Source organism: Rhinolophus sinicus, chromosome 12 (assembly GCF_057876585.1).
Source record: "Rhinolophus sinicus isolate RSI-liver-muscle chromosome 12, RSI-T2T, whole genome shotgun sequence".
Classification (NCBI taxonomy): Eukaryota; Metazoa; Chordata; class Mammalia; order Chiroptera; family Rhinolophidae; genus Rhinolophus; species Rhinolophus sinicus.
In genome coordinates, this window is record NC_142512.1 from 11,690,114 (window position 1) to 11,716,696 (window position 26,583).

The following is a 26,583-nucleotide window of genomic DNA, read 5'->3' on the forward strand; positions in this document are numbered from 1 at the left end:
GCCCCGAGAAAGCTGCCTCTTAAAGTAACAACATGAGGTTCTCTTCTTTAAGATTTCTCTCCCTTTGGATGGATTTTTAAAAAAATATTATGTATGTTCCTTTTCCCTTCCCCATCTCAATAAAACAAATATTCGATATAATTGACTCAGGGTCATCAAGAAAGCCAGTCGTACTGTGCTATATAACACATGGAAACCTTCAGGGAGAAAAGAAAACGTAAACATCTACAATGTGCCAAACGCAGCCCAGGTATAGTGTGTCTGATATTCTAATATCCTACTGAATGCCTATAACTAGCTGTGAGGCAGCCGTATCATCTCCACTTCACAGATGAGAAAGAGAGGCTCAGAGACGTTAGGCTCAATGCCCGCCATCACACAGCTTGCAAGAGGTGGGCTGTGGGCCTCACACCCAGGCCTGTCTGACTCCCAGGGTCCATGCTGGTGATACGACAAGCTGCAGCTGCCACTGTTACATGTCATTCTTCCTTCTCCTGAGGATAATTTCCCAAATGACCGTACTTTCTGATTCCTGATACCTAGCTTTTAAACCATTTTCTATGTGGCAATTGTTGTCACTTCTGGCTTCAGGGTTTCTTCTGGAGAGCTGAGTTCCACCCCTCACTCAGATTCTCTAGTTTATGGCTTGGGGCACGCTTCCTACCACTGCTGGCTTCCCTTTTCTCATATGCAAAAGGAGGTTGTTTAGCAAATGATCTATATGATCTTCCGGCCAAACGCTCTGATTCTACGATGAAGTTTGATGGAGAGAAGAAAGAAAGGATGGGGTGGGAGGCCATCGGTGGTTTAGAGCTTATATTGGGCTCCATAATGGACAAGGTGCTGTATCACAGGAACTCCAAGAAATCCTATAAAGACTATGTCCCTTCAGTTTCCTGGAGGTGGATAGGGACCTGGTTAAACAGAGAGATGGATAAACTCGTGACTACAAAGGGAAACATCCAAACTGACCCATGTTTCATTTCCCACAGAGTCCCTCCCAACAACTCCCTTGGAGTTTAGGAAGAAGGGACTGAAAGCACCCATCCCCCACCCATGGCCCATGCTGCATCCATCACGGCCTGAGATGTAGCTAGGGCCCCGCACACTGTCCCTTGGCCCTATGGGGCTTGTTAACACCTGCTCCCACAGGTGACCAGGCCTCCCAAGGAGATGGCCAGGCAATGGCACACAGACTGGGACTCATGTACCACTGAGCAGGCAAGAGAGGGCCGCAAGGAGAGCACTCCCTTTCAGGGCCTGGATGGACCCTTTAGGAGCATCAGCGCTCTCTCCTTGGATGAGCAGGGGCTCCAAGGATGGGCGTTTCATTCCAAACTACAGGAGATGGAGCGACGTGCAAGCAGTTTCACAGTAGACTGGTAGGCAGGCAAGTAAGTGTGTTAGCAGCCCGTCCGACATTCTCTGCTGGTGGCCACTTACCTTGCTTGGCTTTCATAGAATGGGCACTTAATAAATGTATCACTTCCAACTGAAATTGCCCAACTCTTAAAACCAATTGACTCATCATTTCTAATATAAACTATTAAGAGTAAAAGCTGCATCTCCCTTTTCTTTTGTATCGTCTTAAAGTGCTTTGTATTGGGGCCTGCATACAGTGATGTTTGATTAGTGTCCCTTCCTCCTGAGGACTGCTTCCCTTTCCCACCCCCACCTCTTTGAGTAGCCTCCATATCTGGCCTTAGTGTGGGTGGGAGGAGGCAGTCTTTATTCTCAAGTGGGAACTGTTGACACCCAGTTCTATTGAGAATCAGCAACCAGGCGATGCTCACCAACCGCCCTCCCAAAGAGTCAGTCAGGAAAAAAAGGGACAAAACAAACAAAAAGCAGCAGGGAATGGGCAAAAGCTTCACCTATACCCGGATTCTTCTCTGAGGCTTTATTTTTCCAATCCTGATTTAGAAACAAGCACAGTTGTTAGACACCCCTTTGACCCCCCCTTTCTCTGCAGGCCACTACTCTTCCCCCTACCCCCCACCGAGGCTAGCAGCTGGTCTTTCCTAATTGGTAATATATCTTAATAACAACAGGGCCTGAAGCAGCTGTTGCCATGAAGAAGGGCTGGTGGAATAGCTCCCTGTTGTTAATTTACTTCTTGGTCCTATTGGTGTTTAAGAAAGGATTCAGTTAATAATGATACTAATGAAACAGAAAGTTACACAGTAAAAGGAGGAGAAGAAGAAGAAGAAGAGGGAGGAGGGGAAGAAAAGCGAATTATTATTGTTGCTGTTCCTGGCATGAGTATTACAGTCACCCAGCCCTGTCACAACCCTGTGTCGTGACTAAAGTCACTCAAAATTCCAAGAGGATTCGAACTTTTTCAGGCTCGGTTTCATTCATTTCTCCATATGATGAGATTTCCAAGCAAATTGCTGACAGAATGTGCTCCTGGCTGCCTGCATGTGGAAGCAGGCAGGCCCTCCACAGAGAGGCTGTTCCATCACATCAGGGGAAGGAGCGCCAGGCCCAAGTTCAGAGAAAGGCATTTCAAACTCCCAACTTTCTATAGTCGGAAAAATGGCTATGATCCTGCTCATTTCTATATATACCTTTCCCTTGGCAATGACAAAAAAAAGAAAAAAAAAACGTGAGGAAGGAGCTGCTTCTCAGCTTATGGTGTGGGTCATTCTCTTTCCAAATATAGAAAAGGAATGAACTGTGGGGGTTAGCGGGACCTATAAAAGCCCAGGCCAGCAACAGCCCCTTTGTAGCTGCTCTCTCGTGGGCAGAGGTGAGTCACAGCCCCTCTTTACCTCATGTGGCTGGGCACTCTGTGCCATGGCCCTGCCTGCCTTTGGTGAGAAGTAGTTATGGAGCTAGAACCCCCTAGCCCCAAATGCCCACCCACCCTCTGCCTCCAGCACCCCACCGAAGCAGGGATCCTTCAGGCCCCCTTACTCCTCCCCAATCTCCCCTCATGGGCAGGATCTGTCTGGATACCCCATAGACCGCGGTCTGTCCCTTTGCCTCTCTGCGCCGTGCAGAGGACCATGGGATCCGGTGCCTTCTCCTGCCCCCACCTCTCCACCTGGGTTGTACGCCTGTCAGGTGTCCTGTCTTCTCAAGACCACACTGGCTGTGTATCAATTAGCCCATCTCAGAGATTTTTCCCTGTTCGCAGAAGAAAAGAGAACTGACCCTGGCCTGGAACCACAAGCTTTTCAAACAGAGATTCTGTCTTTCTAGCCCAATTCTAAATGGGAGGCATTGCAGACTGATGAAGGTGCCATAGTGGGCTGGTAGGAGCCAGGTTTGGGGGCAGTTGGGGGCTTTTACTACCTTCGTGGCTGACCTGTGGGTCATGTCCCATCTGCTCCTGCAGCTCGCCTCCAGTGTAAGGCTCTTTTTAAGTTATTAGTCCTTTATCCTTGTTTAGTTAATTTATCAAGAGCTGATCGGAAGCGGAACCAGACACTTCCAGGTGTTCTGAGTTTTCTTTTTGTGTATTTATGGCAGGTCTGATTCCTCAGCTGTTGAGAACTTCTGCTGTCCTGCGGGTGTGACTCAGGTGAGAATTCTGGCCCTGTCCCTTGGCTGGTGGAGGTCTTCAGGTGCTGTGAGATTCCCAGTCCCTCCCACCTCCCAATGGCCTGAAGGGAGCAGAGAGTCTAAGAGTGGTCACATAAGGACAGGTTAGGCTGGAGAAGAGCATAGATTTTCCACACGGAGCACCAGCCCGTTTCTTTGTGTGAGGAGGTAGCCACCTTGATTGAAAATGGTTCAATAATTCCTTAGCTATTTTCCATTGAGTATACTCTCTGTGAAGAAGGACCTTTATTTTTTATGGTGTTTATTTATTTTAAAGCTTCCCTCAGCAACACCTGGGTTTTCCAGCAAGTGAGGTCCTGAGAGAGTTGCACTCACCTTTAGGTCCTTCACCCATCCGACCGAGCCTCAGATAATCGAGGAGCTTGAGGTACATGCACATGCTCTGGGCCCTTTGCACAAAACAGCCACTCAATAAATATGGGCCCATTTGACTTTCTGAGCACTTAAGTCCTATGGGTGGAGTTCCTAGGACCGAGGACAGCCTTGCTCCCAGGGCAGCAGGACCGCAGAGCAGATGCAGAGACAGGACTGGAGCGTGGCTCCAGGGGTGGCTGGGCTCACCTGCTGGGCTTGCCTTCCAGCTGACAGCATGAGTAGTGACACGGAAATGGAAGTGTTCGGCATAGCCGCTCCTTTCCTCCGGAAGTCGGAAAAGGAGAGGATCGAGGCTCAGAACCAGCCCTTTGATGCCAAAACCTACTGCTTTGTGGTCGACGCAAAGGTAGAATATGCCAAGGGGAAAATTAAGAGTACCCAGGACGGGAAGGTCACGGTGGAAACCGAAGATAATCGGGTAAGCCTCGTCCTCACCGACCGGCCCTCTGTCTGCCCCTCGCGGCTGCCCAGTCCCTGCCTCCACGCCTCCCCAGCCACTTCCTGATGTGGCTCTGGCACTGGACTGCCGCTCACAGGGTCTCTGTTTAGCTTTCCCTAGTGTCCTTGGAGAAAGCACCGTGAATTCTGGCATCAGGTTGCAGGGTAGGAGAGGAATCTGATTGTGTCTGGTCAGAGCAATTAGTGTTCAGGTGCTTCTGTCATGTCGTGTTGCTCCAGGTCAGAGGGGACTGGCTCTGTGCGTCCCGAGGGTGTGGAGCTGGAGGTTAAACAGTAGGAAGACCTCTTCTAGAACACTCTCTTTTGGTAGCCTAGGTTTTCCCCGAATGCTTCTAGCAGTAGCCAGCTAACTGAGGAAGTAAGGAGAGTGAGTACGGGACCCTCGTTCGTTAAATATTCAATGTGAAATGGCAGCCATCTCATATCGTGAAGGCCACAAGCAGTGTAGCCTGCAGTGGGCCATTGTGGGAGAGCTAGGAGGAATTCTGGACTTTGCTACTTTCTGGAATCTAGACCAGAAGAATCTGGAATGTCCCAAGAAAAATTAAAAAAAAAAAAAAAAGAAGAAGAGAGGAAAAGGAAATGGGAAAGAGAAAAGTGTCTAGCTTTCCCAGGTGTCTGCACCCAGGTTGGGTGTGAAGGAAAAAGGCCAGGAAAACTGCCCTTCAGTGCCATCAAGTATTGGCCCTGCCAGGGCATGGCTCTCTGTATATTTCAAATAACAGGGCTAAGAATGGGCTTACAAACCAGCAGGGAAGACAGAAGCTAAACGTAATGGATGACAGTCTAAGACCATCTAGACTACGCCCAAGGAGGGCTGGCTGCACAGGTGGTTTAAGTGAATCTCTGCTTGAAGGCAGGGAAAGGCAGGTTTCCCACCCGCCTTGTCCAAAGATGGGACCAGGGCAATGATTCATCTTCAAAGGAAGTCTCAGAGAGGAAGGAGTTGAGGGCCGAGCAGGGGAGAGGAAGCCAAGCTCACACCTTCTGTGCTTGAGGAATCCTGAGGGCATTGGGGCTTTTCCTCTCAAGGGAAGTACAAGCACACTTGTCAGTTCCTGGAGCCCTGCTCTGCCTCATGGCCGCCTTACCTGGTGTGTAACCCTCTGACCCCAGAAAGGCGGGGCGGGGTGAGGTGGGGCTTGGTTCTCATTCATAAGCATGTGCGGGAGGGTGGTGAAGAGGCACGAGAGCTCTGAGTGTGGGTAACTCTGGGTGCCAGCCTGCTAATCCAGTGCCACCTCCCACCTTCTCTTCTGTCCCTGCCTCAGGGACACCCATGGACATGCCATTCTCTGAGTAGATAAGAACAAGCTCATCAGCTGGGGGAGCAGGGTTGTGGTCCAGTTCTTGTTCCTGAGCTAGAAGGTTCCTCTGGTTTCCGTCCTGTACCATCTCCCGCATCCACCCACAGAGATCCTCTTTCCTTTTTTCTGTCACCTTTCCCTCACCTCAGGCCCATTGGAGAAGGAAAACACAAAAGCCCTGCATGACAGAAACAAATCACATTGTATCACCACCATCGCAAGCTGCCTGCAACCTTGCTGTTAAATGGGCATTTTCTCTAATGCGTTGCCCCTTCTAATCTCGGTTCACAAGCCTCTTGCTGGGGGACAGATGTCTACAGAGGGCAAACCGCACAGAGAATGGTGGGTAAGCACTGAACCTCTTCCCTTTCAGACCGTGGTGGTCAAACCAGAGGATGTGTATGCGATGAACCCACCCAAGTTCGACCGGATCGAGGACATGGCGATGCTGACGCACCTGAACGAGCCCGCCGTGCTGTATAACCTCAAGGACCGCTACACCTCCTGGATGATCTACGTGGGTGCTGACACTGGCGGTGGTTTCTTGGAGCATTGGATGGGGCTGGGGCCGAGATGCCTGTGTGGGTGATCGGATGTTGAAAGATCAGTGCTTGACTAAGCTGTTGAGCAAAAGAGGGGAAATGGGGGAAAAGAAGAAAGGGGGAAGAGAAAGCTAGAAGATGAGAAAGCAAGGGATAAATAGGGTAGGAAGAAGACAGGCTGAAAGAAGGAGGGCGGGGAGGAGGAAGAGTGAGCACAGAAGGTAGGAAAGCCCGCTCTGGGTCTCAGCCTTGTCACCTACCAGCTGTGGGAAGGCCGGCTACACTTTTCTCTGAGCCTTCCTTGCCTCACCTATGAATAGAAATTACATCTTCCCCCCTTTACTAGTTTATTGTGAAGAAAAGTAAGAAAAAAAATAATAAAGGCAAAAGGTTTTATATTTACATGCACACACATACATATGTATTTGTTACCCTCCCCCAGACCTACTCGGGCCTCTTCTGTGTCACCGTCAACCCCTACAAGTGGCTGCCGGTGTACAACCCCGAGGTGGTGGATGGCTACCGAGGCAAAAAGCGCCAGGAGGCCCCGCCCCACATCTTCTCCATCTCTGACAACGCGTATCAGTTCATGCTGACTGGTAGGTTTGCAAGGAGGACGCCTGGAGTGGTGGGGCAGGCACTGGACAGGGCCCAGGAGAGCTGCCCTGTGGCCCCGGATCTGCCCCATCTGGCCTGTGACCTCCACACAAAGGAGAGGAAGGAAAAGGTGCTTAAAGAGGCAATAAGAGGCCAGATCTCTCAGGGCCTTGAGGCCTTGATGAGGAGTTTGCACTAATGTCCGTATTGGTTAAACCATATGAAACTGACATTTTTGTAGGCCAAAACCAATATTGAAAATTTCATATGGTTCAAGCTAATATGATCAGGAACCACTGACTGGTGGCAAGCCACTGGCTGGTTTTAAATAGGGCTTAACCTCTCTGAGCCTCATTCTCAAGCTCCCACCTAGGACTAAACAGTATTGGAGGGAAGAAGAATTGTGCACTGAACTCTGACTGCTTGAGAAATGGGGTAGAACTGGGAAGCTCTTTTTATATTGCCATCAACGCTGTTTTATTTTTTTCCTCTTGCAGATCGTGAAAACCAGTCCATTCTGATCACGTAAGTATCCAAGGGGTAGAGCAGTTTCATAGCTGTGGCTCCTGGTCCCCAGTGCAGGAGGCAAAGGTGCCACTTGCTGTATTCTGTTTGTTAGAAAGTATTTAGAAAAAAATCTATACTGAAAAAATAGATTTAGGGATGGGCAAGAAGGTATGTGGAAGGCCTCAGAAGCTGGCGTTACCCATCCTTGGGTCAGCTCAGCGGTGGAGTCTTCCCTCAGGTCTCTGCCTGTCTGCATGGTCTCTCACTTTTGTTTTGGTAGGTGTGTATCTGATGTGGCTCAGAGTATGTCCAGGCCTCTGTGTGACATCCTGGGGAGCCTCTGTATACTCACAGAATGTGTTTCTTTCTCTCTCTCTCGTGATCGTTCCAAATAGCGGAGAATCCGGGGCAGGGAAGACTGTGAACACCAAGAGGGTCATCCAGTACTTTGCAACAATTGCAGCTACTGGAGACCTCGCCAAGAAGAAGGACTCCAAAATGAAGGTATGGAGAGGAGGAAGGCTCGCTTTGCTCTGACTTCTAACCTTTGTCTTAACTTCCAAAGGAAGGGGCAAAGGGAAAGGAGAGCAGGCCAGGATTTGAAATCTTGAAGGACAGCCAGTTATCTTCAACAACCCAGTGTGTGGTTGATCGTACAGGACCAGATCCTGTCATTTTTCTGGAAAATAAGGCTCTATGGCTTAACTAAGAAAGGTTAATTTGGGAGCAGCTCAGAGAGCTTCTTCTTTTATGGCAGAATCACACACACCAATTTGAGAGAACTGCAGCATGTACCAGGGTGCCAAAAAAATGTGTACAAGTGGACACTTTAGTCAATGTTGCTCAAGCAGTAGTTCATCATAATCAGAAGTGTCTGGACACTGATGGTAACCACTTAGAGCACCTCTTGTAATTGCAGAAGTCAAACGTGACTTGTATTCATCTTTTGTTATTCATATATATTGAGTATTACAATTTTAATCCAGTTTTCCTTTCTCAAAATATGTATACATGTTTTTGGTACCCTCTGTACTTACCTTACTAAATGAAAATATTACAACAGTTTGAAGTGAATACAGACACCCTAACTACTGGAGAATCAAGGAATTGAATGAGGCATTAAAAGAATTTTTTGTTTTTATTAGTTTCAGGTATACAAAACAATGTCATAGTTAGACATTTCTCCCTGACAAAGTGATAACCCCCTCCCCCAATCTATTGCCCCTCTGGCATCGTATACAGCTGTTACAATTCCATTGACTATCTCCCCATGCGGTACTCCATATTATATATATATATATATATATATATATATATATATATATATATATATATATATATATAAAATGATAGTTGATATACAATATTATTCAGCTTCAGGTGTACAGTGCAGGGGTCAAGCATCTACACTGTCCATGAAGTGGTCTCCCTAATAAGACATGTGCCCATCTGACACCCTACAAAATCTTTACAACATTATCGATTATATTCCCCAAACTGTCTTTCATTGCCCTGTGGCAATAATGTAGTTACCACTGTATGCTGTCTAATCCCTTCCCCTCCTCCCTCATCCTCACCCCCCTCATTAAAGGAATTTTAAGGCAAGGCACTCAACTATAGCTAAAGAAAACAAAATGGCCAAAGTGTTTTGAGCGTGACGCGCTGGTGATTTGGTTGATTCTCCACCTGGAAAGGGAGGGAGGGAGGGACTGGCTGGGCCATCGACAGCCAAGCAGCAAGGGCAGGCAGGACTGCAGAGCTTGGAGCGTTGCTTACCCTCATGCCGTGGCTTCTTTCTCCCTTGATTTCGCACATCAGGGGACTCTGGAAGATCAGATCATCAGCGCCAACCCGTTGCTGGAGGCCTTCGGGAACGCCAAGACCGTGAGGAATGACAACTCCTCCCGCTTTGTGAGTCTGAGTTCAGGACCGCTGGGATTTTCTCTGGCGCCTCCTGTCCTCACGGAGGTCACAGTGCAGTGGGAATAGAAAATGCAAGAAGGAAGCAAATCAACAAGAAACTTTCCGATAATAAATCGGGCGTGTGATAGAGTAAATGGGGCCAGGGTCTCCTGTAGACAAGGTTGGCAGGGAAGGCCTCTCACTGGACTGGCCTGTGAACCCCAAGATCTGCAGGATGAAGAAGGACAAAGGGCAAAGCAAGTGTACAGTCTCTGAAGTGGGGGAGGGCCTGGTCTAGTCACCGGATCTAAAGAGGGTTGGAGTGGCTGCAGCAAGTGGGCAAGGAGGCGTGCCCTGAAGTGAGGGAAGAGGCAGAAAGAGACTCGGTCACATAGGAGCAGGTAGGAGCATGAGAAGCAGTTTAGATTTTATTCACAAAGTAATGAATGATTCTATAAGCCGGGAAGTGATAGGTTTGATTTGCATCTTGAAAACAATCATTCCCTTACTTTGTTTGATTGGATGGGGTAGTGCAGGTTGGAAACATTGTGGGAAAAGGGGGATGGAAAAAAGGGAGGCACATCAAACTGGACAAAGAAGAAGGGAGAGAGAGGAGGACATGCGTAATTTCAAACTATAGGAAAATAAAGCTCCTGTTCACATGACCCAGGAGACTAGTAGAAACATCTGGAGCCATGGTAGACGCTGGTCTCTCCCCAACAGGGCAAGTTCATCCGAATCCATTTCGGTACCACTGGGAAGTTGGCCTCTGCAGATATTGAAACTTGTAAGTAGATTATTGGGATCAGATGATGTCTCAGGGTGGTGGGAAGCGGTTTGGAAAACAGTCCTGTATTTGTGTTCCTAGATCTGCTGGAGAAATCAAGAGTGACCTTCCAGCTGAAGGCTGAGAGAAGTTACCACATCTTCTACCAGATACTTTCAAACAAGAAGCCTGAGCTCATAGGTGAGGAAGTCCCCAGTGGGGTTGGTCTTTTAGGCATTTCAGCTCTAATATCACTGGACCACGGAGAGCTGCTCCTACCTATGTGTAGGGGCCTTGACAGCCAACAGGGAGTTTGCTGTAGAAATGGAATGTGGCTGAATGCACAGTGACATACCAATTAAAAACAAAAACAAACAGACAAACAAAAGAATCCAATTGACAGCAACAAGATTCGACTGCTACTGAATTCAGCACTGGTTTATAAAAAACAAAACAAACAAAAAAAACCCTTTGAACAACTAAGCATTTAATTGTCCTTTAGCGCCCCCTTGTGTTCTGATACGGAAACCAACCTTTCACCAAACGCTGTGAGGCCAATGCAAAATCAGATGAATAATCCATCCTGCGGATAGTCACCCTGTCCTTCCTTTGTTCTGCACTTAACGGAGGCCTCCTGTCCATGGTCTTCTTTGCCCTTTGGCTGTGTTTGCTCAGTCTTCTTGTCCGAAGCCTGGAAATAGGCTGCAGCTTTTCAACAGGCTTTGGGAAAACTATGGTGTTATACCCAACAACCTATGTTTCCCTCAGTGTGGGCTCTTGTCCCGACCCACACTCATACAGTTCCCCTATTACCTTTTCTGGTCTACGGCCATACCACCCTGAACGCGCCCGATCTCGTCTGGTCTCGGACGCTAAGCAGGGTCGGGCCTGGTTAGTACTTGGATGGGAAACCTTTTCTGAACCTGCATCAATGTGCACCTTTTGCTTGCAAAGCAAGAGAATTTAAATACTGTATTCTCTCTAGGGCTCCTTAACCTACATCACATAGGTGGGCTACACAGTCTTTCCTGGACTTGTTCATTCACAGCCTGAGTATCTGTTTAACAGGGAGTTCTAAGTCTAAATTCCACATGGGCTCCAACAGTGAAAGTCTCAGCCCAGAACACAGGAGTTCAAATCCACTGGGTGGATGCTTTCTTTGCATCTCTGTGACCTCTTTTATTCGTCATTTCAGAGCTGCTGCTTATTACAACCAACCCCTACGACTACCCCTTCATCAGCCAGGGTGAAATCCTGGTGGCCAGCATTGATGATGCTGAAGAGCTCTTGGCTACAGATGTAAGTAGAACTGAAACGTGAGGGGTGCTCCTCCTCGGTCATTGGGCTCAACCGAGTGACGTGCTGTCCTCTCAATGCCAGAGTGCCATTGACATCTTGGGCTTCACCCCAGAAGAGAAATCTGGACTCTACAAGCTGACGGGAGCTGTGATGCATTATGGGAACATGAAGTTCAAGCAGAAGCAGCGAGAGGAGCAGGCAGAGCCAGACGGCACCGAAGGTAGAAAATCACCGCAATGGGGTATAAGCCAAAGTTGAGGGGTTGTTCAACTGAGGTTGTTTGTTGCCTCTTTTGAAAGTGATTAATCCTTCTTCCACCCGGAGACGTGAACCTCTCTGGGGCTCAGATGCCTGTAGGCACTGCTACCACCCGTGTTTGCTGAATCACTAGAATGGTTCTATTTCAGCTGCAAAGAGAAGTGACCAGGGCTTTCTGGAACCCAATCCTGCCTTCTCACAAAATATAGCATATTCTCTGAGTGACTTAACTTCCATTGGCTGCATGTAAGCAGTTTAGAGATATGGAATGTAAAACACACTGAGATAAACTGAGCTAAGCCTTGCAACATCTGGGTGATTTTCAAAGTGGTTCTACTTTGCCAAGCATTAGGGCTTTCCCCTTGTGATCGTCTCTCTTTTCTTACCAGTGGCTGACAAGACAGCCTATCTAATGGGCCTGAACTCTTCAGACCTCCTGAAAGCGTTGTGCTTCCCCAGAGTGAAAGTTGGGAATGAGTATGTCACCAAAGGTCAAACTGTGGACCAGGTAAGCATCTGCTTCAAGGCTAAGAAGCAATGCAGGTACACAGTGGCCACTGCTTTCAGACCCATCAGCTGATCTTTCCCAACAGGTGCACCATGCTGTGAATGCCCTTTCCAAATCAGTTTATGAAAAGTTGTTCCTGTGGATGGTCACCCGTATCAACCAGCAACTGGATACGAAGCTTCCAAGGCAACACTTCATTGGCGTTTTGGACATTGCAGGCTTTGAGATCTTTGAGGTTTGTGGTGCTTATATTCATGCTTTCATGTGGCTTTGTATGGGGGGGACTGGTTTTCATGACCCTATAGGGGGAAGATGTCAAGGGGGCCAACATATCAAAGCATCACCCCTTGTGGGAAAACTAGATGGAGGGTGGATCAGGTAGAAGAGATGTGGGAGGGTCTATATTATTTTAAGAGAGAAAGAGACTTGTGTCAAGCGCAATTTTAAAGATATTGCCCAATGAATAAAAAAAATAAATCAAATGCAATTATTGACTTAGGGAGAGCCAGGCATATAGAGAATTTGATAATAAGCCAATCATACAATATTTTGTGTAAATATCCTATTGGTTCTGGGTTAGAAGCATATCATCATTCATCAAATTGTGTATTTGGGGTCTACCCGGTATAAGACATGCGGGTGAACAGAAGATAAGCTTGTAGTCTATAGAGGAAGATGAGAAGTATTGTATATAAGTCAGTGCATAGGAGAGGCCCAGACAAAGGACACTCAGGAGAGGGGGTAACTAACACCTTCTTGTTGGAAGTCCAGAGCAGACTCCAAGGAGGAGATATGATCTGAGCTGGGCCTTGAAGAATATGAGCATGTCTGAAAACATAAATGAGCTGCCTAGAGCCTGAGCAATGAGGAGGAAGGTTGGTGCGCCTTTGATTTTGACCTAAGTCTAACTTTTCGTGCGACCATTATATTTTGGTGTTAGTATAACAGCCTGGAGCAGCTGTGCATCAACTTCACCAACGAGAAACTGCAACAGTTTTTCAACCACCACATGTTCGTGCTGGAGCAGGAGGAATACAAGAAGGAAGGCATCGAGTGGACGTTCATCGACTTCGGGATGGACCTGGCTGCCTGCATCGAGCTCATCGAGAAGGTATCCTATTCTATCCATCCAATCTCCTCTCCACATATACTCTGTCGCTCATCACTGCAGCTCACATTTTCCCCACCTGCATTTTGCCTTGCCTCATCTAGCCAATGGGCATCTTCTCCATCCTGGAAGAGGAGTGCATGTTCCCCAAGGCCACAGACACCTCCTTCAAGAACAAGCTGTACGACCAGCACCTGGGCAAGTCCAGCAACTTCCAGAAGCCCAAGGTGGTCAAAGGCAAGGCTGAGGCCCACTTCTCACTGGTGCATTACGCGGGCACCGTGGACTATAGCGTCTCGGGCTGGCTGGAGAAGAACAAGGACCCCCTGAACGAGACGGTCGTCGGGCTGTACCAGAAGTCTTCCAACAGGCTCCTGGCGCACCTCTACGCCACTTTTGCCACCACAGATGGTAACAGACTCCGTGGAATACCTCGTAGTCACGCTTTCTCCCTCCATTCAGTCCACAGGACAGGACTGAAACATCCGTATAGATCTGCTAACAGCACGCACTATCTGTCTTTTATTTCTTTCAGCTGACAGCGGAAAGAAGAAAGTTGCCAAGAAGAAGGGTTCTTCCTTCCAAACTGTCTCTGCCCTTTTCAGGGTAAGAAAAACACAAGTTTATTTGCTTGTAGTTGGTTTAAGTCACCTCCCAATGAGCAATGGAGGGATTCTAAACTTGGTTTATTCAAGAAGAATAATGTGGTCTTAATCTGGTTACTGTCACTTAGTGAAGTTGAGTGATGGTGTGATGATACACAAAGGGGGTCTAACAAATGTAGGACTAGGCTGTCGTTATCACTTTGTAGTGCCACTAGCTGAGTTGGCTGGCCTGGGAGGTGTGTCCTCAGCACAAGCTCTCTGACTTGCCTGAAGGACATAGGCAATAGCACCTCATTCTCCCAGTGGGGCTGGATACATTCTTGAGTTGATTTCAGAGGACATTTTGTGCTTGGTTAGTCTCTGGCTCACTGTGCAGCAAAAGACTACTATATAAGTTATTTGCCTACTCCTCCAGCTGTAGGACTATGAAAAGACTTAAATAATTCCATCATTCTTTAGAATTCATAGGTTTAAAACATATGTCTTATTTTTCATTACAACATATCTCTGTGTTTATAAAAAGCTTACAGTAGGCTAGCAAACTTAGTCTTTTTCTTTTAGGAAAACCTGAACAAGCTGATGTCAAATTTAAGAACGACTCACCCTCACTTTGTGCGCTGTATAATTCCCAACGAAACCAAAACCCCAGGTAAGACACCTGTTGGCTCTCTAGATGGTGGTCAGTTTTTAAGAAATTCTGTGTAAAGCGGATGTTTCTTGCTTCTGTTCTCAGGGGCTATGGAACATAGCCTTGTCCTTCATCAGCTGCGCTGTAATGGTGTCCTGGAAGGAATCCGTATCTGCAGGAAAGGGTTCCCAAACCGGATTCTCTACGGGGATTTTAAACAAAGGTGTGTCATAAAAATGTTCTATGTGATTCTTGACGAGATGTGCAAATACTAGAATTTGAGACAGAGAAATACTGATGAAAAGACCCATTTCAACAGGATTATGGACTTCCACGTAAAATGACGTGGCCAAGGTATACATACTTCTTTCTTCCATGTTTTCTCAGAAGCTTATCTGATACATACATGGCAGAAAAATGCCTGGCTTGAGACTTAAGAGATCTAGATTCTAGGCCATTATCTAGCAGTGTGATTATGGGCAAGTTTCTGTCACTCTCTGGACCTGAGCTTTCTTGCTTATAGGAAAAGCAACCTGAATTGGATGGTCTCCCAGGTTTGTGTTTTTGCTAATAGTCTCTGATTGTTTCTGTGTCCACAATGGCAGATACCGAGTGTTGAATGCCAGTGCAATCCCTGAGGGACAATTCATTGACAGCAAGAAAGCTTGTGAAAAGCTGTTGGCATCCATTGATATTGACCACACTCAGTACAAATTTGGACACACCAAGGTAATGCGTCAGTGCTGACAGCTGCTGGCCTTTAGACCCTTTTAGACTTCTCCAGAAACCTGACTCACATCATCCTTCTTCCCTCTAAGGTGTTTTTCAAGGCTGGCTTGTTGGGGACCTTGGAAGAGATGCGCGATGACCGCCTGGCCAAACTGATCACCCGAACACAAGCTGTGTGCAGAGGGTTTCTCATGCGTGTGGAATTCCAGAAGATGGTGCAGAGAAGGTTGAGCAGGGTCTTTGTCCAAACATGAGCAGTTTGGGAGAAGTGGGAGTCTCTCAGAAATAACTGATATTGTGTTTTTAGGGAGTCCATCTTCTGCATCCAGTACAACATCCGCTCATTCATGAACGTGAAGCACTGGCCCTGGATGAAACTCTTCTTCAAGATCAAGCCCCTGCTGAAGAGCGCAGAGACCGAGAAGGAGATGGCCACCATGAAGGAAGAGTTTCAGAAAACCAAAGATGAACTTGCCAAGTCAGAGGCAAAACGGAAGGAGTTGGAGGAAAAATTGGTGACTCTAGTGCAAGAGAAGAATGACCTGCAACTCCAAGTACAAGCTGTATGTGTTTAGAAATCTTTTTCTCCCCCCACTTTCCTTCTAGATTTGATTATTTAGGAAAATAGAGTTTTGGTGGGATTTCTGCTTTTTAGTTGGGGTGTTTCATAAAGAACTTCATATATAACAAATACTGGACTGTCATAAAGTTTATCTCATTAAAGAAAAACATGAAATCATGATTCTTTTTTTAAAGGAAAGTGAAAACTTATTGGATGCTGAGGAAAGATGTGATCAACTGATCAAAGCGAAATTCCAGCTTGAGGCTAAAATCAAGGAGGTGACTGAGAGAGCTGAGGATGAGGAAGAGATCAATGCTGAGCTGACGGCCAAGAAGAGGAAACTGGAGGATGAATGTTCAGAGCTCAAGAAAGACATCGATGACCTTGAGCTGACATTAGCCAAGGTTGAAAAGGAAAAGCATGCCACAGAGAACAAGGTACTCTCTTTCAGTGTCTTTCCACCTTGATGTAGTCATTGTAAACCGTACTGTATCTCCTCTTATCATTGCTTATGGCTTCTTCTTAGGTTAAAAACCTTACTGAGGAACTCGCTGGGTTGGATGAAACAATTGCAAAGTTAACCAAGGAGAAGAAGGCCCTCCAAGAGGCCCACCAGCAGACCCTGGATGATCTGCAAGCTGAAGAAGACAAAGTCAATTCTTTGAGTAAAATCAAGGGCAAACTGGAACAGCAAGTCGATGATGTAAGTAAATACTGCTAACTGGCAGTCCTAGAACTTCAGGGTTTGAAGAGCCCCCAAGAAACCTCTGGTGCAAAGCATTTGTTCTCAAGAGGAAATGGTGCTTTTTGCAGCTGGAAAGTTCCCTAGAACAAGAGAAGAAGCTCCGTGTAGACCTGGAAAGGAACAAAAGGAAGCTTGAGGGAGACTTGAAGCTTGCCCACGAGTCTATCTTAGATCTGGAGAATGATAAACAACAGCTGGATGAAAGGCTCAAGAAGTACGCACTAAAACCACTGATTTCGATTTGCATATTACTGAGTACTTTGCCTTCACACATCCTACATTTCCCTTCACAGGAAGGATTTTGAATATTGTCAACTGCAAAGCAAAGTGGAAGATGAGCAGACTCTAGGTCTCCAGTTTCAGAAGAAAATCAAAGAGCTGCAGGTAGGGGGAGTTTGGGATTTTTCTTTTACGTGTGGGTCCTTCACAGTGGGCTGGGTGCTGTGTGCTGTAAACCACTTAGAGCAAGGGAACAGCAGCATGGGTCTGCCTGCCTCAGTGGTTTCCTTTCTGCTAGGCTGACACAGCAGTGATGGGTAATTTTTCCATAATTTTAAATAAAATACATAATTGAAGTATTTTGAGCCAACGTTTAGTTGAACGGACAATATCCTGGGTTGGTCACTGCAGGGGAATGACCATGATGGAGCAGGGAACGTTCACATGAAAGGAAATGAGCAGCATTCATATTTCTCTTGGAGAAGTTCCAGAATTGGTTTGTCTAATGGGAATGGACACTAGCCTGTTCTTGACATGCAGAGACAGTCACTCCGGGGTTGATTGGCTGCCCTCTACAGGCTCGAATTGAGGAGCTGGAAGAAGAGATTGAGGCGGAGAGAGCCACTCGAGCAAAGGCAGAGAAACAGCGCAGCGACTATGCCCGGGAACTGGAGGAGCTGAGCGAGAGGCTGGAGGAGGCCGGAGGCGTCACCTCCACCCAGATAGAACTGAACAAGAAGAGGGAGGCTGAGTTCCTGAAACTGCGCAGGGACCTGGAGGAGGCCACCCTGCAGCACGAAGCGACGGTGGCCGCCCTGAGGAAGAAGCACGCGGACAGCGTCGCTGAGCTCGGGGAGCAGATAGACAACCTGCAGAGGGTCAAGCAGAAGCTGGAGAAGGAGAAGAGCGAGTTCAAGTTGGAGATCGACGACCTGGCCAGCAACGTGGAGAGTGTGTCAAAATCGAAGGTACTTGGGTTGGATGGGGCCCAACGCTTTCTATTAAAGAGACCTCTTATAGTCATTCAGATCTCCACGCTGACTTAATTTTCTCCTCCTTTGCAATCCTTTAGGCAAATCTGGAAAAAATATGCCGAACTCTGGAGGATCAGTTAAGTGAGGCCAGGGGCAAGAATGAGGAAATTCAGAGGAGCATGAGTGAGCTGACGACGCAGAAGTCTCGTCTGCAGACTGAGGCTGGTGAGCGATGGGAAATGGGAAGGGGCAACCAACCTCACGGACACCTAAAAGGGGCAACTGGTCAAAACTAAAGGGCGGTATTTGTTGGGGGGGAAAGCAGTTGGAATAACCTACCGTACAGCCAGTCAAATTATCCTGAAGGAGGAAAACATTGAGAGTTCAGCAAAAACGAAAGAGAGAGAAGTAGACCAGAAAAAGAAGGGACTCAAACTATCACTTGGTTCACACACTTTCAAAATTAATATAACCTGGCATCAAAAAGAGTCTACATAGCAGAAATGGGATTGGAAATCAAGCCCCATGGCCTTTCTACTTCTTGCTGCACCTAAATCCAGGTTGTCCTCAGTTAAGTGAAATGAAGTGTTTTCAGATTGTCTGTAATCAAGACAATAAAGAACATGGCTAAGTTGTGTAGGCTCTTGGTGTGTAATAAAAATACTGGGGAACATTATTTGCGGCTTTCACCTAGAAAATGTGGCTCCACCTAGTACTGGGCCTGCAGCCAATCATCACAGGTGACTCAATCCTTTGATAGCAGACACAACCAAGACAATGAAGAAAAGCAGGTAGCTGCCACTTCTAAAATACTTTTGGGATTACAAAGAGTCCGTAAGCCTCTCAACCCCTCCTTTTTTCTCTTACTTTCATATAAGCATATGAACCTGAACTTAACATATTCACCCAAGAGTTTACCTTCAAATTATTAGAGATATTGAGTCCTTGAGAAAACAGTATTTCCCTTAATGACAAATTGACAAACAGCTGGAAATACCAGCCCCTGAAAGGTCTGATGGGAGTTTTTAGCTGTTTCTGATAATGTTTAAATTGACAGTTGTTCTCAACGGGCTTTCCTGACAAAAGTCACTCTGTATTTCTAATAGTTTACAATACTTATCAGGTTGTGCTTTCAGTTTCCTTTTATGGACTCATCCCTTCACCCCGAAGAAAGGACCACACCTTATAATTTACTCTCTCCCAAGATCGTAGCACAGTGTTTTACACACAGTAAAAACTTGGTGAATGAATGAATGGGTGAATTAATAAAATGAAAACATTTCCTTCTGGACACAGGTGAGCTGAGTCGTCAACTGGAAGAAAAGGAAAGCATAGTATCCCAACTTTCCAGGAGCAAGCAAGCGTTTACTCAGCAAATAGAAGAGCTCAAGAGGCAGTTAGAGGAAGAGAGCAAGGTACATCCCCTGAAGAAGTGCTTCCTTGCTCTAATTTTCAAGTACCACCTGCAGGAAAAACAGGGCAACTTTATTCAGTAGGTGATGATAGCAAGCACATACATGGGTAGTATCATGCACATGGCATTATCACATTAATCCCGTGGGGGCTCTCGTCTTTCTTGACTTTTTCAGGCCAAGAACGCCCTGGCCCACGCCCTGCAGTCCGCCCGCCACGACTGTGACCTGCTGCGGGAACAGTATGAGGAGGAGCAGGAAGCCAAAGCTGAGATGCAGAGGGCGCTGTCCAAGGCCAACAGCGAGGTTGCCCAGTGGAGGACCAAATACGAGACAGACGCCATCCAGCGCACGGAGGAGCTGGAGGAGGCCAAGTGCGTAGCTCTATTTAACTTCAGAAGAACTTGAACCTTTAAATGATTATATGATAGAGGGCATTGACTTTAGAACTGCTTGGGAATGAATTTTTTTTTTGTTACTAGATGTTTCCTCATCTCATCTATCTTTTAATGCAGTGCTGTGCCACTGGAGGGACCTGGCCTAGCACATTTCCTTAAGACAAACAACTTCAATCTTGATTAGAGATATGGAAGGTTGTTGATCACTGATTTTTAGCAGCTAGGAAATTCTCCTGAGCTTATGAAAGCAAATGGGTGGTTGAATCACAAAGGATTGAAACTTAAATAGCATCTGCTTCTCTTTCATATTCTCCAAGGAAAAGACTTGCTCAGCGCCTTCAAGATTCCGAGGAACAGGTTGAGGCAGTGAATGCGAAATGTGCTTCCTTGGAGAAGACAAAGCAGAGGCTGCAAGGAGAGGTTGAGGATCTGATGGTTGATGTGGAAAGAGCCAACTCACTGTCCGCTGCTCTGGACAAGAAGCAGAGGAACTTTGACAAGGTGTGGGGTCAACTCCGTGCTAGCTAAACACCGCCATGTGTGGAGTGCCTTGTAGTCATGGAAGGGAGAGCCTAGGTCCAAGTCCTGACCTTGCCCCACTAGCAGTGTGACCTTGGGCAAGTCCCTGAACTTCACTGAGCTGTAGTTTCCCAAAACGAAATGAGGATGGGATGGGGGTAGAAGTTCCTTTCAAACACTGTCAGTGGAGACAAACGCATTGCCACAATGTTATTCAGCCTCAAACATTTTTCTTCCCCCATACTGCTGGTCTGTCTGGGCAACTGGCATGTGGGAATCTAACTTGGGTCCCATTGAGAAGCTTTTTGGAAGCCCCTGTCAGTATGGCAGATAGGTTGATTTGAACCAAAGTTTTAATGAAATATTTAAAAATGCAGGGCCATTTTCATATTAAGAAAAGGGCAATTATGCCCAGCTAGTTCCTTCTCAAAGGAATCCATTTGCTTTTTGGAGAAATAATTGTTACTGATCAATTATTGATCTTGAGTAAATTTGTAGAATGAAATCTTGGTTTGTCCAATAATCAGAACAAGGAACTAGGCAAGAGAAACTGCCGAGCACAGATCCAAGTCTAAGAGGATTTACCTTAATGGTTATATTTAATTAGAAGCTTGGAGGAGAAGAGCTAATAAATGGAGATGTCTTCCATCCCGGTGTTCTAGGTGCTAGCTGAATGGAAAACAAAGTGTGAGGAGAGCCAGGCAGAGCTGGAGGCATCTCTGAAGGAATCCCGTTCCTTGAGCACTGAACTCTTCAAACTGAAAAATGCCTATGAAGAAGCCTTAGATCAACTTGAAACTGTGAAACGAGAAAATAAGAACTTAGAGCGTAAGCAGTTCAACACCATCTGAAATCTCCTTCACACTATTGCTAGAGTGTATGCTGGAGTGGGAGTGACTTCAGGCTCAATCCTTACACAGACGTCTGTTAATGCGTGCACAGAAAGTGTTCATCATCTAAAGGGTTATTTTTGAGTCTCTCTCTAGGCAATATCTTATCTCTAGGAAACAACATCCTTAGAATTATAATAAACTAGTTAAAAAGAATCTAGCTGATGCTTACCATGCCTGGAAACCTGTGCAGAGGTGTTCAAATGTAATCAAAAATTATTTCTTTGCAGAGGAGATAGCAGATCTCACAGAACAAATTGCTGAAAGTGGTAAAACCATCCATGAACTGGAGAAATCAAGAAAGCAGATTGAGCTGGAAAAGGCTGATATCCAGCTGGCTCTTGAGGAAGCAGAGGTGAGCAGAATGCTAGGGGGGCGAGGCAGAGGCAGGAACAGACACATCATGGCGGAGCTCCCCCCAGGAGGCTAGCTGGCCCCACTCTGTGTCTTAATTTTTGCCCCTGTAAAATCACAGCCCTAAAACCTGCTCCTTTCCTATGAAATAACATAACTATGAGGTTCAACGAGATATTACTGTGACTTGTCTTGAACTTATTGGAGAAAAGCATTACACTAAAATAGGTCTAAAAACAAGATTTTACAAAATCTTAGATGGATTTAAACTATCCATAAAGTGCCTTACACACCTAAGAAATAGATCATTTAAATGTTATTATTGTTAAAACAAAAGCAATGAGTCAGATTTTATTTCTGCACTGAAGATAAATTAGGGATTTCTTTTTTTAAGATCGTTTTGAATTGTAGAGTTAGAGTTACGAATATTCCACTGAAACCCTAAAGGGCAGTATAGCAGGCTCTATACCATTACTGACACTATTTACTATTTTATTTGTCCTCTAAAGGCTGCCCTTGAGCATGAAGAGGCCAAGATCCTCCGAATCCAGCTGGAGTTGACACAAGTGAAGTCAGAAATCGACAGAAAGATGGCCGAGAAAGATGAAGAGATCGAGCAGCTGAAGAGGAACTACCAGAGAACGGTGGAAACGATGCAGAGCGCCCTGGACGCGGAGGTGCGGAGCAGGAATGAAGCCATCAGGATCAAGAAGAAGATGGAGGGGGATCTGAATGAAATTGAGATCCAGCTGAGCCACGCCAACCGCCAGGCTGCAGAGACCCTCAGACACCTCAGGAGTGTCCAGGGACAGCTGAAGGTCTGAGAGCTCCCGGGTGGGCAACCTCTCCTGTCCACAAAGACTCAATTAGGCGTATGCCCCTAATGCCTCAACTTCAACTAGACTTTTCCTTTTTCCACTGGCTAGGATACCCAGCTCCACCTGGATGACGCCCTCCGGGGCCAGGAGGACCTGAAGGAGCAGCTGGCCATGGTGGAGCGCAGAGCCACCCTGCTGCAAGCCGAGGTGGAGGAGCTGCGGGCATCTCTGGAGCAGACAGAGAGGAGCAGGAAACTGGCTGAACAGGAGCTCCTGGATTCCAACGAGAGAGTGCAGCTGCTGCACACCCAGGTGAGGGAAGGGGGCAGCAGAGGAGAGAGCTTTCCACCTCAGATCTGCCTGGGTAACATCTGTTCCTCTGGCCCTAGAACACTAGCCTCATCCACACTAAGAAGAAGCTGGAGACAGACCTCATGCAGCTCCAGAGCGAGGTGGAAGATGCCAGCAGGGATGCAAGGAATGCCGAAGAGAAAGCAAAGAAGGCCATCACGGATGTAAGGCTCTTCCTTTTTGCTCCCATTAGGCTGCCCAGGCTGTGTTTCATTAAAGACCCCTGCCCTCTCCCAACCCTGCAACTGCTCCCATTAGACAGGATAGCGCCTCCCTGGGAACACACATGGTGTACATTCTGCTCCAAAACCACTGCCCACCTCCCTCAAACTCAGCATGTCCTCTCTTGCACATTTAAAAGGTAGGTATAAGAAATAAGGGAGCATAGAAAAAAAAAAAAAGACCGGAAGGGATTGTATTTTGTCTCTTATGCTCATGAGGAGGTATACTTTCTTTCCTTCAACATATGACTTATTCCAAATATAAAAATGAGACTTCAGATGTCAATATGCCACCAAATTTCACCTCACAAGAAGCCAGCGTGGTTTCCACCACCACCTAATTTTTGTGGGTCTCAGAGGCCTTCTCCCTGCAGCCACAGCGCCATCTGCTGCCTGAAGGAGAACATTATGTTGCAACTGTTTTGCTCTCTTGCGGGTACACGCATACCCTAATTCTCTAGAGGCCTTCTCTTAATCTCACTATCTCCAAACCTGTGATGCTAGGTATCAAATCAGTCTTTTCTAAGTCTCTGGGTCCTTTGGAAAAATATATTGGTGATCCCGGTGATAATGAAAGAAAGAATTTCCTTGAGGTGGGCGAAGGTCCCAAGGAGGCCAGGTTAAGAAAAGGAAGAAATCATTTCCCATCCAGTCCTTGAAGGTTTCGTTTCTTAGGTTCTTTGATATACCTGGTGTAGCCCTTCTCATATTCCCTTGTGGCAGAACGGGTTCCATCATCTTACCTACTGTCTTTTTCCTTCAGCCTGGCTCTGATCCTCTGAGTACCCAAGTTTTGCTGGCTCCAAGGCACTTGATCTTCGCCTGCATCTCAGTGGGTATGATTTGCTTTTCAGGCGGCCATGATGGCTGAGGAGCTGAAGAAGGAGCAGGACACCAGCGCCCACCTGGAGCGGATGAAGAAGAACCTGGAGCAGACGGTGAAGGACCTGCAGCACCGTCTGGACGAGGCTGAGCAGCTGGCCCTGAAGGGCGGGAAGAAGCAGATCCAGAAACTGGAGACACGGGTACTTGCAGGAAGAATCCCAGCATACGCAGAGTTTTCTGACTTCCCCCGTTGGGGCTACAGCCCCACACTAATTTCCCCACCATGTCTCCCAGATCCGAGAGCTGGAGTTTGAGCTGGAAGGGGAGCAAAAGAAGAACACTGAGTCTGTAAAGGGCCTGAGGAAGTACGAGCGGCGTGTCAAGGAGTTAACTTACCAGGTAAGTGAAAAGAAAACCAGAGAGGCATTTTTTTCTTTTTCCCCCCGTAAAGGGCAACCACCACCCTGGGTTCTCTCTCCAGGATAAAAAAAGACACACTTCAGCCCTAGAAAAATGGCCGGAGCTCATTCAACTCTGCCCCCTCTTCTAGTTACATTCCCATGCTCTCACTTTTAGAGTGAAGAGGACAGGAAGAATGTGCTGAGATTACAGGATCTGGTGGATAAACTTCAAGTAAAAGTCAAGTCCTATAAGAGGCAGGCTGAGGAGGCTGTAAGTACATGTTTGTGATTTTAGACCAGCAGCCTGGTCAGTTTCTCGCACTGAGCTCTGAGAGAGGTGCACGTTGATCTTACCTGCCCGGGCTCTTTTGTTTTAGGACGAACAAGCCAACGCTCATCTCACCAAATTCCGAAAAGCTCAGCATGAGCTCGAGGAGGCTGAGGAACGCGCTGATATTGCAGAATCTCAAGTCAATAAGCTTCGTGCTAAGACCCGAGACTTCACCTCTAGCAGGGTAGGTGGTTCCTACTGGCACCAAATGGAGAGCAGCAGACGTGCGCTAGATGACCTGGAAGAACCCACTGTGATGTCGACATTTTTGAGCTGGAAGGAACCTTAGAGAACCCCCAACTTTAGAACTGGTCAATCTTGGACTCAGGAAGGGAAAGGATTTGCTGAAGGTCAGTTAGCTGAGAAGAGCCCCTCTAGAAACCAGGTCTTATGTTGCAATAAGACTTAAACACCATCCTGAAAAGGAATGAACGTTTTCCCACCGAGATCTTTCAAGTGCCCTCTGCTGGCATTGTCTTCAGTTACTATTATTATACAAGATACCTGTAGGTAGGAAGTCCCAGTGTATGGGGCTAGTTCTCTCCGAGGGCTAGTTTCTCTCGCTATGGGCTGAGTTCCTCCATGTATGCAATCGTGTATTCTCCGGAGGTCCAAAAGCTATCCTGTGTCCTACTGAAATACATAAGCAAGCACCTCTCTGACGCCAACCAGGAGAGGGAGCAGGAGGAAATGTGTCTCTGCCATGTGACATAACTGAAAACCCTATGTTCTTTGCAGATGGTGGTCCATGAGAGTGAAGAGTGAGTGATCTTCTTCTGGAACAGGACAGAGAATATGCAAAATGTATATTTTCATGGTTCCTGACCATTTTACTTAATTTCCATATGACTGCTTTTCACATGCAATAAACTTTGCTTTGTTTTCAGTTTGGGGCTGGTTCGTTGTATTTGTTTTCTTATTCCCTGTGGGGAAATGATTCATTGGTGATTTTTAATGCCTAATGTTGAAATCTCGGTAAGCAGGTGGCTTGATAAATTCACTTGGTGTGTGTTCTGTGGGGATAGGGAGAGGTTGCTTTTGGTTAAAACTTGAGATTAGATCAGAAAGAAAAAATACTAGGTTAACCACAGCTTTGGGGAGGGAGGGGGAGGAGGGGGAGTTTGTCATCTCTCAATATGATGAGGGAAACGCAAAGGTTTGGTTTGGAAAACCCCACCTCAAGATGGATAGGTTTATAAGGTAAGGGACAGTTCCCACCCCCACCCCCCACCGCACCCCCCCACACAGACACATATTCTATCAGGGATCCTCTGGAAAGTTCATTGGGCAGTGCTCTAGGCAAGCACTGTGCTAACTCTTAGGAATACACAGAGGAATAAAATAGCATCTGCTCTCTCCAGGAGTTCAGTGTAAATCTACCACTGAGTCTTTGGCTCAGTCTACACTATTTCAAAGCCACACAACAAAGACATCTCACTCCTTACCCAGGGTAAACCTGTCTTTACCTTAAAAGAGAAACTACGGCAGAAAGTCAGAATTAACTATCTGGCTGATCGGCTACTGGAAATAGCATCTTTTAACCTGGAATTATTTGTTTGTTATCATAATTAAACTTATCAGACATAGTTGTCAAGTTCCCTTCTTTATCTGATTCTAGATGATTAGGAGAGAACCACTTTGACTCCACGGGAATTAAAGACCCAGGGGAGTTCTCTTCAACACCCAACATTGAATCTAGGAGCTCCTGGGTTTGTCATTTATAGAAAAGAGGACACTTATGATGTAAGATTTGGCCTATGAGTGGTTTCAGATAATTCTGTCTCAAGGACCATGTTTCTTTGACTTGCTTTCAATACTTCATGGCAAAACTATGACTGAAATGTGGCATGTGTTCTGGGGGTGGCTGTCTGTCACTGAGAGGAAATCACAGCAATGAGAACAAATCTGATCCAGGCCCGGGCCTGACGCTGGGTACAAGGGGCTGCAGTACTTCAGAGCCTCTCAGAACTTCACAAGAATGGCTATAGATTGTCTTCTGTGCAAAGTGGGTGATAGAGAAAGCAAGTGGAGCTTCTTGTTACAGATGTATTCACATTGGTAAAGAAGGAATGAAAGAACTGGAATATCACCATTTTTATGTGAATCATGAAACCCAGGTAAATTATGACTATTAGTGTCACTAAAACAGGGACAACCAGACAGTATATGCCTCCTGATAGAAGTACACACCACCTTCTAAGAAGAATTCTTGCCCGACAATCTCACTTGGGCCCCGGCAAGCCTCTAAATGTGACCACCAATTTATAGAAAATGCAGGGGACCCAAGATACAACCAATAAACTCCAGGATGCGGGGGAATGCAACCAACCAAACCATCTAATTTTTTCAATAAATAAATTGCAAGGCAAAGATATAAAAGGAATGAAAGGGGGAATTGTAGAT

At 46.6% G+C, this 26,583-nt stretch overlaps 1 protein-coding gene across 2 annotated transcripts; it reads left to right on the forward strand.

Annotated features, from left to right (window-relative positions):
* The first annotated feature begins 3,475 nt into the window (after positions 1–3,475).
* Positions 3,476–25,066, forward strand: LOC109460127 (myosin-3). Of its 2 annotated transcripts, XM_088801914.1 has the most exons (40): positions 3,476–3,529; positions 4,152–4,363; positions 6,085–6,228; positions 6,696–6,852; positions 7,348–7,375; positions 7,753–7,861; positions 9,176–9,268; positions 9,983–10,046; positions 10,128–10,226; positions 11,221–11,324; positions 11,406–11,544; positions 11,972–12,090; positions 12,176–12,325; positions 13,031–13,201; positions 13,303–13,609; positions 13,734–13,804; positions 14,365–14,452; positions 14,537–14,654; positions 15,037–15,160; positions 15,250–15,386; positions 15,468–15,723; positions 15,917–16,159; positions 16,249–16,425; positions 16,536–16,681; positions 16,761–16,851; positions 17,265–17,654; positions 17,759–17,885; positions 18,957–19,075; positions 19,250–19,446; positions 19,788–19,971; positions 20,652–20,817; positions 21,110–21,234; positions 21,743–22,051; positions 22,160–22,363; positions 22,441–22,566; positions 23,478–23,648; positions 23,743–23,847; positions 24,025–24,120; positions 24,227–24,364; positions 24,919–25,066. In XM_088801914.1, exons 2-40 carry the CDS (start codon positions 4,160–4,162, stop codon positions 24,943–24,945), a joined length of 5,823 nt encoding a protein of 1,940 aa, XP_088658040.1. In that variant the 5' UTR covers positions 3,476–3,529; positions 4,152–4,159; the 3' UTR covers positions 24,946–25,066. The 2 variants fall into 2 exon arrangements, with proteins under 2 accessions (XP_088658040.1, XP_074175757.2); XM_074319656.2 differs by lacking the exon at positions 3,476–3,529 and having other exon boundaries at positions 4,118–4,363.
* Positions 25,067–26,583: the final 1,517 nt, after the last annotated feature.